The sequence below is a fragment of the Oryctolagus cuniculus genome, chromosome 7, assembly GCF_964237555.1.
Source record: "Oryctolagus cuniculus chromosome 7, mOryCun1.1, whole genome shotgun sequence".
NCBI classification, from domain to species: Eukaryota; Metazoa; Chordata; class Mammalia; order Lagomorpha; family Leporidae; genus Oryctolagus; species Oryctolagus cuniculus.
In genome coordinates, this window is record NC_091438.1 from 105,636,866 (window position 1) to 105,654,755 (window position 17,890).

The 17,890-nt window shown below is 40.6% G+C and overlaps 2 protein-coding genes across 28 annotated transcripts in view; one reads left to right on the top strand and one right to left on the bottom strand.

The window, feature by feature from the left end:
- MIER1 (MIER1 transcriptional regulator) overlaps positions 1-5,002 on the bottom strand; it is a 68,229-nt gene extending 63,227 nt beyond the window's left edge. For 2 of the 25 annotated variants that reach the window (XR_011390673.1, XM_070078318.1), the window contains exons 1-3: positions 4,798-4,992; positions 3,607-3,707; positions 572-648 (exon numbers count right to left, since the gene is read on the bottom strand). Coding sequence is in view for 23 of the 25 variants with exons in the window: in XM_070078318.1 (XP_069934419.1) it covers positions 572-631 (60 nt within the window). In the remaining 2 variants the exon portion in view is untranslated. Of the gene's footprint in view, positions 1-571; positions 649-3,469; positions 3,512-3,606; positions 3,708-4,320; positions 4,603-4,797 lie in introns of those variants that run through there. The other 23 variants (XM_070078319.1, XM_070078315.1, XM_070078323.1 and 20 more) reach the window with 23 other exon arrangements.
- A 24-nt stretch (positions 5,003-5,026) lies between these two features.
- Positions 5,027-17,890, top strand: part of DNAI4 (dynein axonemal intermediate chain 4) — a 96,977-nt gene continuing 84,113 nt past the window's right edge. For all 3 annotated transcript variants that reach the window (XM_051857654.2, XM_008265088.4, XM_017346207.3), the window contains exons 1-2: positions 5,027-5,228; positions 15,489-15,666. In XM_051857654.2, coding sequence (XP_051713614.2) covers positions 5,182-5,228; positions 15,489-15,666 — 225 coding nt within the window. In that variant the 5' untranslated portion in view covers positions 5,027-5,181. The remainder of the gene's footprint in view (positions 5,229-15,488; positions 15,667-17,890) is intronic.

Genomic DNA, 17,890 nt, shown 5'->3' on the forward strand with positions numbered 1-17,890 from the left:
TAAAATGATCTAGTTGACTGTAACCACGGAGAAACTATTTGCAATGCCGCAATTTGAAGTTTAATATACTGGCTCAATGGCCTTGATGTAACAAAGATGTTTCACTTCCATGACTAGGGCAGATACTGGCCAATACAAAAGCGATACTCAAACAAGCACTGACAAGTTTTACTAAACCAAAAATTAAAATGTCTTACTCAAAACACCGTTTTTCCTTTTTTTTTTTTTAAATTTCTAAGGGTGGTTCTTAAAGTAGTTTCAAAAATGACTATCAAATTTAATCAGTTAATTATGAGAATCATTAATTCCCTGAAATAATGTGATGCCAGGGCTATGGTATGTTGCATAAATGTGTGCATACATAATTTTGCTTAAAATCCATACCTATAATGCAATATAGGGGAGGTTTTCTTAGATTACTTGTATTCTCTTAAAATGCTAGACTCCATCACACATTTTGCTATTTCTAAAGATTCAACAATAACTTCACACTCTTGCCCAGTAATAATTTGTGCATGAATACACTGCATGTACAGGCATATGAAGTAGCTGCTAAGTGAAAGGACATTACCTGGTAATTTGACAGGAAAAGAGTCCACAGACAGTCTGTAAACCAATTAAATATAAACATCTGATGCACATTTTCTACTGAAAGAAAAGGAAAGGAAAGAAGAGAAAGGAAAACTTTAAGGTTCCCAAGTCTACAAACAATTTTTACTATTTACTGTATCGTATTTTCATTTCATTTTTAAGAAAATGTGTTTTTCAGAATTCCTTAGCAGGGGTAAATATCTTAGAATGGTTATATAGTTTCTAACAGTTACTCTGTTGAATTATGTTAGTCCTTTGGACTTGAAATAAAAATGCCTTTTTTTAAAAATTAGTTCATATCCAAACAGTTTTCACTTGATATACTTGCTGAAAAGAGCTGAAGGCAAAGAACAATGGATGCGAATGGACCTGAGGTGGGTACAGATAAAAACAGTAAGGGGCCTAGAGGTTTTAGAAACTCGGGTTGTATACCGAAGGGATGGAGGAAGATTTTCCAGTAAAACACAAAAGCTAATATATGCAGTATATAGCTAGCTACCAAAAGGAAAAATGTTTAAGTGCTATTAAGATACAAGACACAGCAACAACTTGCTGGCTTAAGTCCAATGAATCTTTGATAATTCACTTAAGCCATCAACAAAAATTCCAACTGTGATAAAGAGCAGAGGGCAGCGGTCCCTTAAACTATTGAATTAATTCTGAAACTGTCAGGACAACTGAGATCTGAGCAATTTTTGAACGAGTATCCACCTTACTACTAAATGACTTATATAAATTTATTGCCTATCAATATTTCTAACTTTAGATGGCATCTTTCAAAGAAAGCTTCCCTCTACATTTTTTTCCTCCCTTTTTTGAGAAATGTTGGTTCAGTGGTTTTCTTAGATTTAGATATTGTAAGGGTAAACAGACACAGCTCTAAAACTGTAAGTCAAGGTACACATTACTACTGAATTTGTATACATCCACTCATTATATTGCAGTGATATATTTATCTGTAAAAATTTCTGGAGCCAGCTTAAGAAAGGCAAAGTCTTTCTCCAAATTCTTGCTTACCTTCTTCAATACCAACTACATAAAAAACTGGGGTGGGTGTTTGGCCTAGAGAGGTTAAGCCCATGTCCCACATTAGACATCAGAGTACCTGGGTTCAATTCCGAGGTCTAGCTCCTGATTCTAGACCTGGGAGGCAGTGGTGATGGCTCCAAGTAGCTGGGGTCTTGCCACCCACATGGGAAACCTGGACTGAGGTGACCTGTTGCAAGCATCTGAGAAGTGAACTAGCAGATGGGAATTCTGTCTCTCAAATAAATAAAATTTTAAATAAGTAACTACTTGTTAGTCATAGAAGCTTAGTGCTGGGTGGGCTCTTAGGGGTTTCTACTCAGTTCTCTACCTTGATGAGTGGGTATCCCCATCGTGATTTCCTACCAGGCTTGTCTGTTTAACACACTCTCTAACTGGGTCACTGCATCTCATGAAGAGGCTGCTCTTAAAAAAAAAAAAAAAAAAAGCCCCAAACATTTGGTTTGGAGCATTCTTCCTTTTATTAAGTCTGAATATACCTCCTTGTTAGTTCCATCCATTACCCTTAGTTCTTCAGCACTTTGGATTAATTCAACAGATATTTCTTTGTATTCAAATGCAAACAGTAAATATTTATACGTGGGTTAACAAAAAGTGTATCTTTAAAGCCTAAAAGAGTTGAAAATAGGGCATAATAGAGCTAAAGGCATAAGAAAATTCACCATTAAATATGATGTTTAAATGATTACACTTCATATTACTTAATAATATGATACTCAAAATGGCAATTCTGTTAGATAGTAAAATGTTTAAAGTTAAACTAAAAAGGTGGCTAATTCCGATTTTATATGAGGTCTGTGGTTTATGTCCCAAAACAAAAAATCACTATAAAAAGCCTAAATAAATGCCTCTTTTAGCTCATATTTCCCATCTAAAGGCCTCATTTTTTTCCTTTCAGGCAAACTAATATGAATTTTTATTGCATCAAGCTATTCAAAACTGCTATTACATTGGAAAATTATTTTTAAGCAATTTACTGAATCCTCCATTCAAAAATCATTAAATAATTTTATAACAGCTATAAGGCATGCACACGCCCACACACAAACACACACAAACACAATCAAAGCTGTTATTTCACTGTTAACAAAAGCATTTTGGGTTACAATTTTACTTCAGTGCCTTAGACTAATCAATAAAATTCTTTAGCAATTTACATATACCCAAGAAATACAACCTTTTATTCAGTACCAATACCTGACTCAAATGCAAGTAATGTATACACTATACAACCCTGTCTGTTATGCAACTCAAAAATTACCTACACTTTTAACAATTTAGAACTGCAGGGCTGGTTGAAATAGATAAAAGCAACACATTAAAACCATTAACACAAATTCTATAGCTAATGATTTTCAGGGTCCATGAATCATTTAAGGTTTTTTTGTAAGCTATTTCCTGAAATTTTTATTTAAAAGTGACAGTCTATGCCCTATCTGCATGACGGTGGCAGTTAAAATCTATGGATAGTTACCACTTTGGTTCAAAATACTCAAGTACCAAAAAACTTCACACTGTTTTTAAAAACGACATTTTAGATAAACTGAATTGACCTTTATTTTACTAGGCAGAGTGCAGGATGCAAAGCAGTAATGCATGACATTTGGAAGACTCACACCTATGCGACAGTCAGCATCTTTTGGTTAGTAGGGTTTGTATTATTAACACCACCCTAAAACACTAATAAAACCTTTGACTCTTTCAAGAACAGGTGTAGCTTTCTTTTCAGAATTTTTACCAAGAGTTTTATTCACTGGACCCATTTTATCAGGATATTACAAACTGATGTGTTTACAGTTCTTATATTACTGATATATAATTTTCATCTCACCCAAATTCTGGAAATTACTGGCCCATCAGAAGTTCTCAAACCCTGGAACATGTAAGAAGAGCAATAGGATACTTATAATGACTTGAGGGAGTGTGGCTTTTTCCCTCCCTTCATCTCCAAGTGTGCCCCCTGCCTACCAGCATCACATCCGTCTTGTCTGCATTGAACCTCAACCAGTTGGTTCTTAACCACGTCCGAAACTCAGCCAGGCACTGGGAGAATCGAGCCACCACACCATCTGGATCAAAGGAAAGAAAGCCTCAGTAGCAGTGAGACAGAAACGCAGATACCACAAGCTCACCATTCACTCCCTGTCACCGCTTGAAAAAGATGGCCGGGAATTAGGACAAGGATCCCATGGCAAATTTTAAACATCAATGAGCCTTGAGTCCTGCACGTCGTACCCGACGGTAGGGGATAAACGCGACTTCATCAATAGGGTGCCTCATTCCACCCCTGATTTGACGAAAGGCTCACTCGACTCCGGGCTCATTTCGGTTACGTGGCCTCTGGTAGCCAGGCCAGTCTTGGAATTGCATACATTTTTCTGCAAAATTGCAGAGTTTCAGCGTTGCAGGAGGCTTTAAATAGCGAACACTATTGCCCAGAGAGGTGTAGTGACTCGCCCAAGGTCACAAAGCATGCGAGAACCAGAGGCGGGCTCCAGGCCCGGGACGGCTCCACTATCAGCTGAAAGAACAAGGCTACTCAGAGGGGGGCCGGCGTCTGCTCCGGGGGCTCCTCCCGGGCGCTGGGAACACCCTGTCCCCTCACAGCGAGGCCCTGGGCGAGTCTCTCTTCCCTCCCTCACTCCCTCCGAAAAGGGCAGCTTGGCCCAGGAGCCTGCTCACCACAGGGGCTGCAGAGCGAGACACAACAGAGGGAAAAACGGAGGAAAAGAGGAGGAGCCACGGGTCAGGGTGGTCAGCTTAGCCCCACCCCGCCCGGGATCAGGGGCCGACCGCAGACACGGCCGGATGCGAACCGGGCGAGGCGAACTCACTCCGCAGCGGACTCGCAGCGCGCCGCGGACGCCGGGGAAGAGCCGCGCCGCCGCCACAGCGCAGGCAAAAAGACTGGGCTGGGAAGGGGCGGGGAGGGGGGAGGGAGCCGGTGGGCGGGGGAGGCGCGCTGCGCATGCGCCACTCCGCGCCGCCAGCGAGCCGGGCGCGTTCTCCGGGAGCCCCGCCCCGGAAGTTCAGGGTCTTCCGGGCGGTACTCTGCGGTGGGGGAGGGGAAGGAGAGAAAGGGGACTGAGGACACCTCAGGAGTCCGTCACCCCAAACAGGAGTAGGAGGGGAGAGATGGTTTGTGGAGGCTGCACTTACAGCCGCTCCCGCTGCTGCCGCCGCCACCTTCGCTGCTGCCGCCAGCGCCTGAAGAAGCCCCATCCATCCGCCTGCAGCCGGGAGATTCAGAGCCTGGGAGGGGCCTGGGGCCCGGGCCGCCCGCCTCCTCCTTCTAGTCGTCGGCCGGAGCTTCCTCCCGCTCCACCAACCCTCTGCCCTCCCCTCCGCCTCCGCCCTCCTCCTCGGCCTCGTGCCGCCAGCCAACCGCGCGGCCGCTTGTTGGGCCGGGACTCCGCCGTCTCCATGACGCCCGGCAAACATTCCGGTGCTCGGCCGGAGCCGCCGACGCCGGGGGTCTGGGGACGGGGACTCCCGGAGCAGCCAGGGCAGCGGTGAACCACCGCTCCCTCGCCAGTCGCCACCATGTACTTCTCTCCGACAAACAGCCGTAAGCAGCCGAACCTCGGGATGTAAGTTGCGGCGCTGACACCGAAGCCCACCCCCGCGGGGCCCGGAGCGACCCGCCCCTGGATTGGGGAAGGGGTCACCTTACCTCTCCTCTGGGTTTCGTCAAAGGCTTCTGGCCCTACCGGAGCCTTTTAAAAACGAACTGCTGCGCTTGCCCTGGGAAAAGACGAGTTCTCTTTGGGCTGCGCTCGCAAGTTGAATGCCTTCGTTCTGTGAGCGTCTTGGCTTGGGAGCCACCAGACCGGACGATTATTCTCTGCCCTGCCCTCACACTATCCCACTTTAAAACTCGTTTCTTGTCGCAACGTTCTACTCTTCTGCAGCAGTTGAACAAGACTAGAGAAAAGCACGTAGCTCTTGGGATTTGTCGCGCTCACTAGTAACTGAAGGATCCCCTCGTGCTGCCCGGGAAATTACGCTGAAGTTTCCCATTTCATTCACTCGACCCACACTTCTGGATCTCTTTTGTTCTCTCTTCCGAAACCTTCAACATCTCTCCAGTCTCCCCCAGCTCAGTCTTTCTTAAGCGCAGTTTGTTGAAATCTCTTGCGAGAGAACTGTGTGTTCTTTGTACAATAAGATACTCAAGCTTTTTGTCAATCCTGCCACTCCACCAAAACAGCTTTTGTGAACGTCCGCAATAGCTGGTAGCCAAGTGCAGTGGCCAGTTTACAGTTGCATTCTAAACGGGCTCATCAGCTATTTTGATCTCATTATCACTTAGTTTTGAAACCCTCTGTCTGGTGTCTGCAGCACTACTGCTCCCCGTTTTCTTTCTGATACTTCCTCATCTCTCCTATAACTAAATATTGGAGTATTCACTGGGGTTACTCCTCAAACCTGTTCTTTTCACTATTATGCCTTTGAAAATCACCTATACCAGTAATTTACAAGTCGTTAGTCAAAGCCTCTCCCAAGAAAACGGACTTCAAAAAAAAATCTATTGTTAGTAGACATCTCAATATTCATATCCAAAACTGAATTTATTTCCCCCTCTTTTCCAGTTTACTCTGCTGTTGCTTCCCATATCAGTAAATGGCAAATTCCATTCTTTAGTTACTCAGGTGAAAAACAGAGTTACCCTTCACCTCTCGCTTATATCCCACTGCATCAGCAAATATCTTTTTTATCTGCAACATAAATTAGACTATCACTCCCAGGAAGTCATTAACAAGTTGCAGTAGCTGCCTAAATGTAATCCTTTTGCCAAGACCATATGTAATCTCTGGTTTCCCTGCTCAAAATCCTTAAGTCTTTCCTATTTCACTCTAGTAAAAGCTCCCATTCTTAAAGGGCCCAGCAGGACTGACTTTGAACTCTTCACCCTTGGCTAATTATATTGTTCCACAGCACATCAAGCACAGTATGTTCCCATTTCAGGGTTTGTGCATTTGCTGTTTGGAATATTTTGCCTCCAGAAAAATCTCATAATTTACTTTCTTTTAAATGTCACTGTTTCAGACTCTTCTAACCAATGTACATAAAAAAGAATTTCTTCCCAACATTTTAATCCTTTGCCTTTGCTTTAATTTTCCAATAAAATCTATGCTTACAGGTATATACTTGTTTAAAAATACATCTCCAGTGAAGGAATGGTAGTCCTTGAGGGCAAAGATTTTTGTTTTATTTATTGCCTAGAATGAACAGAATGTTCTGTCACCTATAATGAAGAAATACTCAGCAAATATTTGTTGACTGAACAAAGAAATGGATGAGGATGTGGATCAGTAATACTAGTTACTTCTCATTTTGTGTGGTTTTTGTTTTTACCTTTAAACATGGAAATATATAAAATTTAGTTCAATTTGTATAAATTAAAAATCATACATTTCTCATAGTAGCTAAGAGTATTAGGAAAACTCCCTTTAAAATTTCTAAAATATTAGATTAACTATTATTGAAGTATAAAGTAGGAGATGGGAAATAATATAACACTTACTTTTTGAGGCAGCCAAGCTATCTAAAATTTCATAGAAACTGAAGTTTATAACCTATTAGCTTGACATAATATGTTATTTCTTATCTTTCTCCTTTTAAGAGCTAATTCAGATGTTTAAAAGAACTTCATAAAGCATGTATTTATCAATTTTCTCCTTAATTCAGTTTTTCTTGTTGGTGTAATAATATAGGATAAATCTCCCATTGTGGTTTACAAAAACAACAGATTCCTTATTCAACCATTTATCCCATTCCTCTGACCAATTCTTTTATTGCAATTCCTTATATTTCACATTTCCTTTTGATTCATTCTAAGTTTTCATCTGTTTATGTTACCCATCTGTTCTTTAACATTATCTACTTTTTTCATTACAGCCCTTAGCACATTAATCAATTTTTTTTAAAAGGTTTATCAGGGAGGCCAGCGCTCTGGCACAGTGGGTTAAAGGTCCCACCTGCAGTGCTGGCATCCCATGTGGGCACTGGTTTGTGTCCCTGCTGCTCCACTTCCCATGCAGCTCCCTGCTAATGCACCTGGGAAAGCAGCAGAAGATGGCCCAAGTTCTTGAGCCCCTGCACCCATGTAGGAGACCTGGAAGAAGCTCCTGGCTCCTGGCTTCAGATCATCCCAGCTCCAGCTGTTGCAGCCATTTGGGGAATGAACCAGTGGATAGATATTCTCTCTCTCTCTCTCTCTCTCTCTCTCTCTCTTTCCTCGGTTTCTAACTCTTTCAAACAAATAAAATAATTAAAAAAAAAAAAAGATTTGTTGGGATGGGCTTTGTGGTCATCTTTAAGATTAGTAAAGAAACAAAACAAAAAGAGGAGTCGAGTGAGAATGAAAGGTAGATTCCTAATGATTTCTCGAAATTCTCAGAAAATTGACCCTTTTTAAAGAGAGGAATGAGCAGGAATGGTGTCATGATGGAGAAGGGGAAAATCTCTCAGGTATTTTCTGCTAAAATTTGGCTAATGTTATGAGAACACTCTTATAATAAGCATATGACATCATTCTTTGGCCCTCTGGAATATCAATAACCAAAATGCCTGGAGCATTACAAACAACTATTGCCATGACCTTTGCTTTTGACTAGTCTGCTTTTGCTTTGACTGAACCACTTCCACTTCTTGGTAGCCAACACATGGCTTGTGCTTTGTCTTTAGGATCCTAATAGTAAAGCCATGTTTTACTTCTTATAATTATTTGAAGAAATTCTTCAAGGTCTTGATCATACTTTTTGGAAATTTCCATAGAAAACTCTGATCTTGTCTGCAGCTGATCTGGGAACAATAGTTTTGGCCCTCATTGAGCAGAAAGGTTGTTCTCTTAAATCTTTTAGTCATAATTGTGAACCAATGAAGATCTCCATGATATTGGTTGCTGTTTCTGCTGTTAATCATTAATCTTCTTCAATAAAGGCATGAACAAGGTTAATTTCTCCCAACATCATTTCGTCCTTTTTTAAAAAATGAATTAACCATTCATTAGCTGCTGATTTCTTTCAGGAATTGTCCCACCAATTTTTTTGTAAAGCATCAAAGATTTCACCTTTCTTAGACCCAAACTTCACCACAAATTAACTGTTTGTTCTGCTTTATTTTTTTTTTAAATTCATGTTGCTCTGATGGATCACTTAATTTAGTTCCTTATTCTGCTTAGTGCCTCAAACTTTATCCTGTCCAGACATGTCATAGTGAGTTGGTACTTTATTTAAGTCAAAAAATGGAAGTCATTTTTTTCATAAAGTACATTTTCTATCAACATATTCAAGACTCCTCGATTTATGGGTCCAAGAGTTGCTGTAATTAAAGGGAACATAAGTGAGTGATAGCTGAAGGGATATATTAAGTCAAGATTTTTTTGTGTGTTTGTTTAAGATGGGAGAAATACCAGTATGTTTGCTGAAAGGAATAATCTAGTAGAAAGATAAAAAACTCTTAGAGAATTACTAGAGCAATGTCCTTGAGTAGGCAAAAATAAGAAATGGAATCTAGAGAACATATAGAAAGATTGACCTAAGCTAAAATAATGAATTTATCCAGAGTAACCAGAAATACAGAATATAGACACAAAGGCAGATCCATAGATGTGACAATGAGCATCTGTAGAAGTTAGCTGATTAAGTCAGTGTTCTCCTTTAATCAGCTGAAAGCAAAAATGGGATAAGAGATATCAATATTTGAGGAAAAAGGAGGTACAAAATAATGACTTCAAGAGTATAGTAGGAAATTAACAAAGAAAATGCAGATTGCTGCTGGCACATTAAGGATGCAGGTTAAGTTAAAGATCATAATTTAAAGTGGACCTACTCATCATAGTTTGGTGCTTTTTTTCTACTTCATTTAGTTGCACACATTAAAATATAATAATTTATCAATGTGGATTTTAAGGTATACTTAGAGGTTAGGTCCAGAGATGATTGCCATTGAAAAAAATAGTTAATTACTGTTCTCAGAAGGAAGAGGCACGTCACACCACAGAAAGCCACACAGGGCAGCACTGAGGTTTGTCAAGAGGCAGAGGGATGTGGTAGGAAATGTGGGGAAGAAGCTTTATTGTGATTTCTGCCAAAAGGAATGGGTGTGTCTGGATGAACAGGTTTAGAATTGGCTGCTTTGAGTAATTTTAGTAGGTTCTGGGGCTTATGTGCTGAACATATTGGTCTAGCATTTGGCAGATGTAGGGACCTGGAGTACCAGAGAGCCCCATAAGGGAGGTGGTTGGGAATGTAGACTCCGGATTTTGGTTGGTTTGTATTTTAAAAGTGGACCACTGGGAGGAGGACTTCTCCTGAGTTTGGGGAGAAGAGGGCAATGAGGGAGGCAGGAGGCTAAAGTAATTTGGCATTTTATCAGGTTGTCCAGAATGAGATGTGTGTGACCTATTTGTGTAGGGCACATGTTCAAACATCAGGTTTAGAGAAGCTAGAAATGTGGTTAATACAAAGATATAGGCTCAAAGTAAGAAAAAAAAATGGTATTAACCACAGTTTTGGTTTTACCAACAAGTATAGTTAAATAACAGAGAGGAGGCGTGATAATATAAGTTAGAAGAGATTATAATTACTATCTGGTTGGGGCTTTGTGGTCCAGCAGGTTAAGCCACTACTTGGGTTGCCCATGCCCCATATCAGAATGTCCCAGTTACTCCACTTCTGATCCAGCTCCCTACTAACGTGCCTGGGAAGTGGCAGATGATAGCTCAGTTACTTGAGTTCCTGGCTTCAGCCTAGCCCTGCTGCAGCTGGTCAGGCCATCTGGGGAGTAAAGCAGCAGATAAGAGATATATTCATATTCTCTCTCTCTCTCTCTCTCTCTCTCTCTCTCTTCCTCTTTCCTCCCCCCCTTTGAAATAAACACATAAATCTTTTAAATATATTTTAAAATAATTACTATCAAATATAATATCCTTAAGCCAAGAGGGAAGAGATGGCATGAGAGGGGTAGATGAGGGAGTAAAACATGCTAGAACCAAGGGCTTAGAGGTAATAATAGGGTTAAAAGATAGTTGAAGTTGAGATTTAAAAGGGTGTATATGCTAGGAAAATAGAAAGCGATGGTTGACATTTCAGAAGACAAGGTCAAGTGTATAGCTAGGGAAATAAGTGGCTAAAGTAGCAAGGCAAGCAAAATCCTTTATGTGAGAAGATTTCAAAGAGCTAAGAAGTCAAAGTATTACAATGAAACCTTCACAGATGTTGAAATACTCAAGAATTGTGACATTAGTTGTTTTGGAGAGAGATCCAGTGATTCAGCCTGTAAAATCATCAGAGGATGGGAGAAAGGAGGCTGTAATTAAGCTAACCTGCCATTAGGAAGCAGAATAAGGGTGATCATTGAAAACATGGATTCTTAGTAAATTTACCCAGATAGTGTACATAGTGGAAGAACAGATTACAGATGTGAACCTATGTAATCTACAAAAGATGAAACTAATAAAGGAAAAAGAGACTAGAACAGGATTTTGTAAGGACAGTAGAGCAAAATTTTAAGGAAAAAGAAAAGAGAGGTGGAGGTAATGGTGAAAGAATAGTTCAACAGGTGAGTTGTGAATCCTGGGTTAACTAGAGAATCTGTAAGGTACTGGTTAGTTATTAGGAAATAGAGAGTCAGGTGATTAGAGGTATGAAGAAGATTAAAGAATAGGATATTGCAGTATAATTGAAACCAATTTCAGAAGTCAATTTGCAGAAGGAGGAATAGTCAACTATCAAAGGCTACAGTGGTAAGTTTTTGAAGATTTTTATTTATTTATTTGAAAGGCAAAGGGAGAGACAAAGAGAGGTCTTCAGTCCGCTGGTTCACTTTCTAAGTGGGCACAACTGTTGGGGCTGGTATAAGCCAATTCCAAGAGCCTGGAACTCCATCTTGTTTGCTCACGAAGGTGGCAGGGCCTCAGGTATTTGAGCCATTCTTTGGGAGCCGGGTTGGAAGCAGAACAGCCGTGGTCCCATCCAGGACTCTGATATAGGATGCCACTGTCACAAGTGAGAGCTTAACCTACTGCACCACAATGCCAGCCCCAGAAGTAGATGATTTTTTTTTTTTTTTGACAGGCAGAGAGAGAGGTCTTCCTTCCATTGGTTCACCCCCCAAATGGCTGCCACGGCAGGTGCGCTGCACCGATCTGAAGTCAGGAGCCAGGGGCTTCCTCCTGGTCTCCAATGTGGGTGCAGGGCCGAAGCACCTGGGCCATCCTCCACTGCACTCCCAGGCCACAGCAGAGAGTTGGACTGGAAGACGAGCAACTGGGACAGAATCTGGCGCCCCAACCAGGACTAGAACCCGGGGTGCCAGAGCCACAGGCAAAGGATTAGCCCAGTGAGCTGCGGCGCCGGCAGGAGTAGATGATTTTAATGACACTGTGTAATTGGAGAGGAGAGAGTGGAGCTAGATTGTTGTGAATTATAGAGCAAAAAGATGAATAAAGAAGTAGACAGTATTATTGGCTAATATTTTTAAGAAATTAGACTGTGAAAGGAAGGGGAGATACTATATTAGGTAGGAGTGTATTAGTCAGATTTTTGCCATTATAACAGATACCTGAGAGAAGCTTCTTATGAAGGAAGAAGGTTTATGTTGGCTCACAGTTTTGGAGGTTCACCCTCCTAAATCAGGTAGGCTCCATTGGTTCAGCCATCTGGTGAAAATGAAGAAAGTAATAGCAGAGTGTATATGAAGGAATAATAACATAGTGAACAAGGAAGCAGACAATAGCTTGGGCCACCTCATGAGAACCACCTCAGAGGCAGACCCTCAGTGACTAGGGCCCCTTCCTAAACATCATAATTGGATCAAGTCTTCACTCAACTAGCACCACTAACTCATGACATAGGGGTTCAAATATCTATTTGAGTTGGATAGCCAAATTCTGTTCAGACCATAGCAGGAAGACATAGATAAAGGAACACATTTTAAGTTGAAGGGAGAACTGTAGCATAATTATATGTTAATGGGGAACAGCCAGAAGGAAATAAGATACAGGAGACCTGGAATTATTGGTGGAGAGTGGGTTCCAGAACATAGATAAAATATGAGTCTTAGATAAGGATGGTAGTTCTTTACTGAAATAGGAAAGAATAAAGGATTGATTGAGATGAATTTGCAGTAGTCTAAGGAAGAGTTTAAAGAAGGTCAAAACATAATTTGATGTATTTTTTACATGATTGATATTTTTATTTCCTTAGAGATGTTGGGGATAAAGTCCTTCAAAAACAGAAGGAAGGAGGATAGGGTAGGATACTTAAGAAGAACATAAATTTGGGGCTGACGCTGTGATGTAGTGGGTAAAACTGTCACGGGCAATGCCAGCATCCCATATGGGTGCTGGTTCAAGTCCTGGCTGCTCCACTTTCCATCCAGCTTCCTGCTAATGACCTGGGAAAAGCAGCAGAACATGGCCCAGGTGATTGGGCCCCTGCTACCCCCGTGGGAAAACTGGAAGAAGTTCCTGGCTACTGGCTTTGGCCTAGCCCAGTGCTGGCAGTTGTGACCCATATGGGGAATGAACCAAGAGATAGAAGGTTTCTCTCTCTGTCTGTCTCTGCCTCTCTCTGTGTAGCTATGACTTTTAAATAAACAAATAAATACTTTTTTTTAAAAAAGACATAAATTCAAAATAGTACACAAATGAAATTCATTAACTCATTTTTTTTGTAAATATGTATGTGTTTATTTGAGAAGCAGAGTTACAGAGAGGGAGATAGAAAGAAAGGTCTTACATACACTGGTTCACTCCCCAACTGGCCACAATGGCTGGAGATGGCTATTCCAAAGCTAGGGTCCAGGAGCCTCCTCAGGGTGCCCCACGTAGGCACAGGGACCCAAGCACTGGAGCCATCTTCTAATTTTTTTCCAGGCTATCAGCAGAGAGCTGGATTGGAAGAAGAGCAGCCAGGACATGAACCGGCACCCATATGGGATGCCTACACCACATGTGGACACTTAACCTACTATATCACAATGCTGGCCCCCTTGCTTATTTAAAAATATTTTGTGTCCATGATATACTAGTAGTCATTGTGCTGAATGCTAGCAATAGAGCAATGAATAAGACAAAGTTCTTGTCCTAAACATGCTTATATTCTATTGAGTTAAAAGCAACAAGCAAAATGTCAAATAGTGCTAAGTGCTATGAAGAAAAATAAAATAGGAGAACCTGATTGTTGTAATTTAGGAATATTTATTTTATTCTTGTCTGATCTTTTATGATTTGAAACAAAGTGTTGCTGAAAAGGTTTTATTTGGAAGCGTAGTTGCTTTTTTGTAATCTAAGGGAGTGTCATCCTTGTTTTATAGAAGTCCTCAGTACCAAATACTATTAATGAATAAATGATAAGGTTATTCCTGTCTGAAGAAACTTACAGAGTAAACCTAACAATAAATTATTTTTTCTCTGGGGCCAGCATTGTGGCATAGAGAGTAAAGCTGCCACCTGCAATGCCACTATCCCTTATGGGCACCAGCTCGTATCCCAGCTGCTCCACTTCCAATCCAGCTCCTTGCCAATGGTCTGGGAAAAGCAGCTGAAGACGTTTCAAGAGCTTGGGTCCCTGTCACCCACAAGGGAGACTTGGAAGAAGCTCTTGGCTCCAGGCTTCAGCCTGGTACAGCACTGGCTTTGTAGCCATCTCTGTCTCTCCCTCTCTGGGTAACTCTGACTTCAAATAAATAAATAAATAAATATTTTAAAAATATATTTTTCTCCTATGTACAAATATTTTGATTTTAAATTCCTAGCCATAATGCATAAATTGATTTATATTTAATCCTCACAATAACCTATGAATTGGATACTGGATTTTTCCAATTACATAAAGAAACTAAGATCTAGATAAGTTAGTGTAGACTTTGGATCTGACTATCTGATTCAAACCTTTACTGTTATAAATGTTTCCTTTTAGGTTTCTGTTATTTAATGTAAAATAATATTAAAACAACAGAGTTGTTGCAAGAGAAAAAGTGACATATTACTATTTACAACTTTGGTTCACATAATAAAATCTCAAGGAACTTTTTTTAAAGATTTATTTACTTTTTATTGGAAAAATTACAGAGAGAGAGAGAGAGTGAGTGAGCGAGCTTCCATCCATTGGTTTACTCTCCAGATGGCTGCAATAGCCAGGGCTGGTCCAAGCTGAATCCAGGAGTCAGAAGCCAGGAGCTTTATCTGGGTTTTCCACATGGGTGGCAGGGGACCCCAACACTTGGGCTATCTTCTGCTGCCTTTCCCAGTCCATTAGCAAGGAGCCAGATCAGAAGTCAAGCAGCCTAGTGGCCTGCATTGTGGCGCAGTGGGTTAAAGCCCCAGCCTGCAGTGCCAGCATCCCATATGGGTGCCAGTTCAAGTCCCAGTTGCTCCACTTCCGATCCAGCACTCTGTTGTGGGCTGGGAAAGCAGTGGAAGATGGCCCAAGTTCTTGGGCCCCTGCACCCACATGGGAGACCCAGAAGAAGCTCCTGACCCCTGGCTTCAGCTCAGCTTAGCTCTGGCCATTGCAGTCATTTGGGGAGTGAACCAGTGAAAGGAAAACTTCTCTCTCTCTCTGGCTCTACCTTTCTCTATGACTCTTTCAAATAAATAAAATAAATCTTTAAAAAAAGGAAGAAATGGAACAGCCTGGACATGAACTAGTGCCCATATAGAATGCTAGTATCACATGTAGTTGCTTTATCCACTATGCCACAACACCAGCCCTTCAGCTAGCTATTTCATGTCTGTGTTTAGAGATTGTTCATGTTTCTAAATAAAGGTATTCATTTTTATTTTTGGTACAGTTTTCAGTTTTGGATTCTCTGTATTATATTTTGTTTTCCTTTGCTAGGAACAATGGTTCACAAACAAGAAAGTCTATTAGCTTTATTGGCGCAGCCAGAGGAATGCCAACGAAAGGATTTATTACTACAAATCAAAGCAGAATGGCTCTGTCAAAAACCACACTTACTCAATCTGACGTGAAGACACTAGAAAAAATGAATACTCCTAGCACAAAGACAATACAGGTAATACTCCTTTAGAATTCTGTTCATTTTAAAATGTTTCCATGAACAAACTGTTTGGAGTGTTAAAATAGAAAATATGCTGCTTTCAAATAAACAATGACATCTAATGTTGAAAAGCTGATTTTCTGTTTGCCATATATCATTCCTTATAGCATATATTTTTAAAAGATTTTATTTATTTATCTGAGAGGTAGAGTTATAGCCAAAGAGAGGGAGAGATGGAGAGAAAGGTCTTCCTTCTACCAATTCACTCCCAAAATGGCCACAATGGCTGGAGCTGGGCCAATCTGAAGCCAGGAGCTATGAGCTTCTTCAAAGTCTCCCATGGGGGTGGGCCATCTTCCACTGCTTTCCCAGGTTATAAGCAGTGAGCTGGATTGGAAGAGAAACAGCTGGGACACAAACCAGCGCCCATATGGGATGCTTGCGCTACAGGCAAAGGCTTAGCCTACTATGCTACAGCACCAGCCCCTATTACAACATAGTTTTGTCATCTCCTGTAACTCATTACTGGTAATAAAAATATTAGAGTGTAATGAAGAAAATCTACTCATGACTTTAACAACTCTAGTAATTTATGGTATTAATTATGGCTAGTACACTACTATTACCATACACTCCTCTGAGCACTGTGTGGACATTTCATAAAATAAATTCTCAAAGAGTTTGTTATTTTACCTCATTAGAAAACTTACAAAATTAAGATTAAATTTTTAGATTTTTAAGCAAAGCATTATATATACAGAATAGTATGTAATATAGAACTTTAAATGGATTTAGGCAATGATTTTCTTTTCTTTAAAAATCAGAGTTACGGTGGTGGGGGGAGATAGATATATATATTATATTTCATTTGCTGGTTCACTACCCAGATGATCACAACAGTCAGATCTTGACCAAGTCAAATTCAGGAGCCAGGAGCTTCATCTGGGTCTCTCACATGGGTGGCAAAGGTCTTCCTTTACCGTTGGTTCACTTGGGCCAGCTTCTAGTGCTTTTCCCAGGCCATTTGCAGGAAGCAGGATCAGAAGTGGTGGCACAAAAACCAATGCCACATTGTGTTTTTACATAGAATGTTAAAAGCACAGCCAATAAAAATAAAATTGGTAAGCTGGACTTCATAAAAATTAAAACTGCTCTTTAAAAATATTTGCTAACAGAACGAAAAGAAAAGCCACACTGGGAAAAGCTTTTTATTAAGTATATTCTGATAAAGTACTTATAACTAATATATATAAATAGCCCCCAAAATAATGTAAACTCAATGTAAATAAACAAGCAAAATGTTTAAACAACTATTTTATCACAATAGGTATACAGATGACAAGTGGGGATATGAAAAGATGATTGACATTAATCATTAGAGAAATGCAAATTAGAACCATGAAATACTGCTGCATACATATCATAATAACTAAAATTAAAAGATTTAACATATCAAGTATTTGCAGGTGTGTGGAGGAGCAAAATTTCTCATACCCTACTAATAGACAGGAAAATTAAGATACTTTAGCAGATTATTAAATGTTGAGCATATACCCACTATCTCATTCTACTGTCCCAAGAGAAAGTATAATTTATACAAAGACTACTACTATGAATGTTCATAGTAACTTTAATTATAATAGCCAAAAAGTAGAAACAACTATAATGTAATTTCAGGGAACTAATACTATGTACTTAGACATATAAAATATGGACCTTTCTTTTTTTATTTTTATTTATTTATTTATTTATTTTATTTTTGACAGCAGAGTGGACAGTGAGAGAGACACGCAGAAAGGTCTTCCTTTACCGTTGGTTCACCCTCCAATAGCTGCCGGGCTGGCGCGCTGATTTGAAGCCAGGAGCCAGGTGCTCCTCCTGGTCTCCCACACGGGTGCAGGGCCCACGGACTTGGGCCATCCTCCACTGCACTCCCGGGCCACAGCAGAGAGCTGGCCTGGAAGAGGGGCAACCAGGACAGAATCCGGCGCCCTGAATGGGACTAGAACCCGGGGTGCTGGTGCAGGCGGAGGATTAGTCTATTGAGCCACGGCGCTGGCCAAAATATGGGCCTTTCAATGGTGAAAGCCTGAAAGGTTTTCTCTTAACATTAGGAAAAAGAAAAAGATGACTGCTTTTTCCACTTCTAATTTGACCTAGTAGTGAAAGCCCGGATCAGAAAAATTAGATAAGACAAAGAAAATAAATACATCTAAATGGAAAGAAATAGAACTGTTAA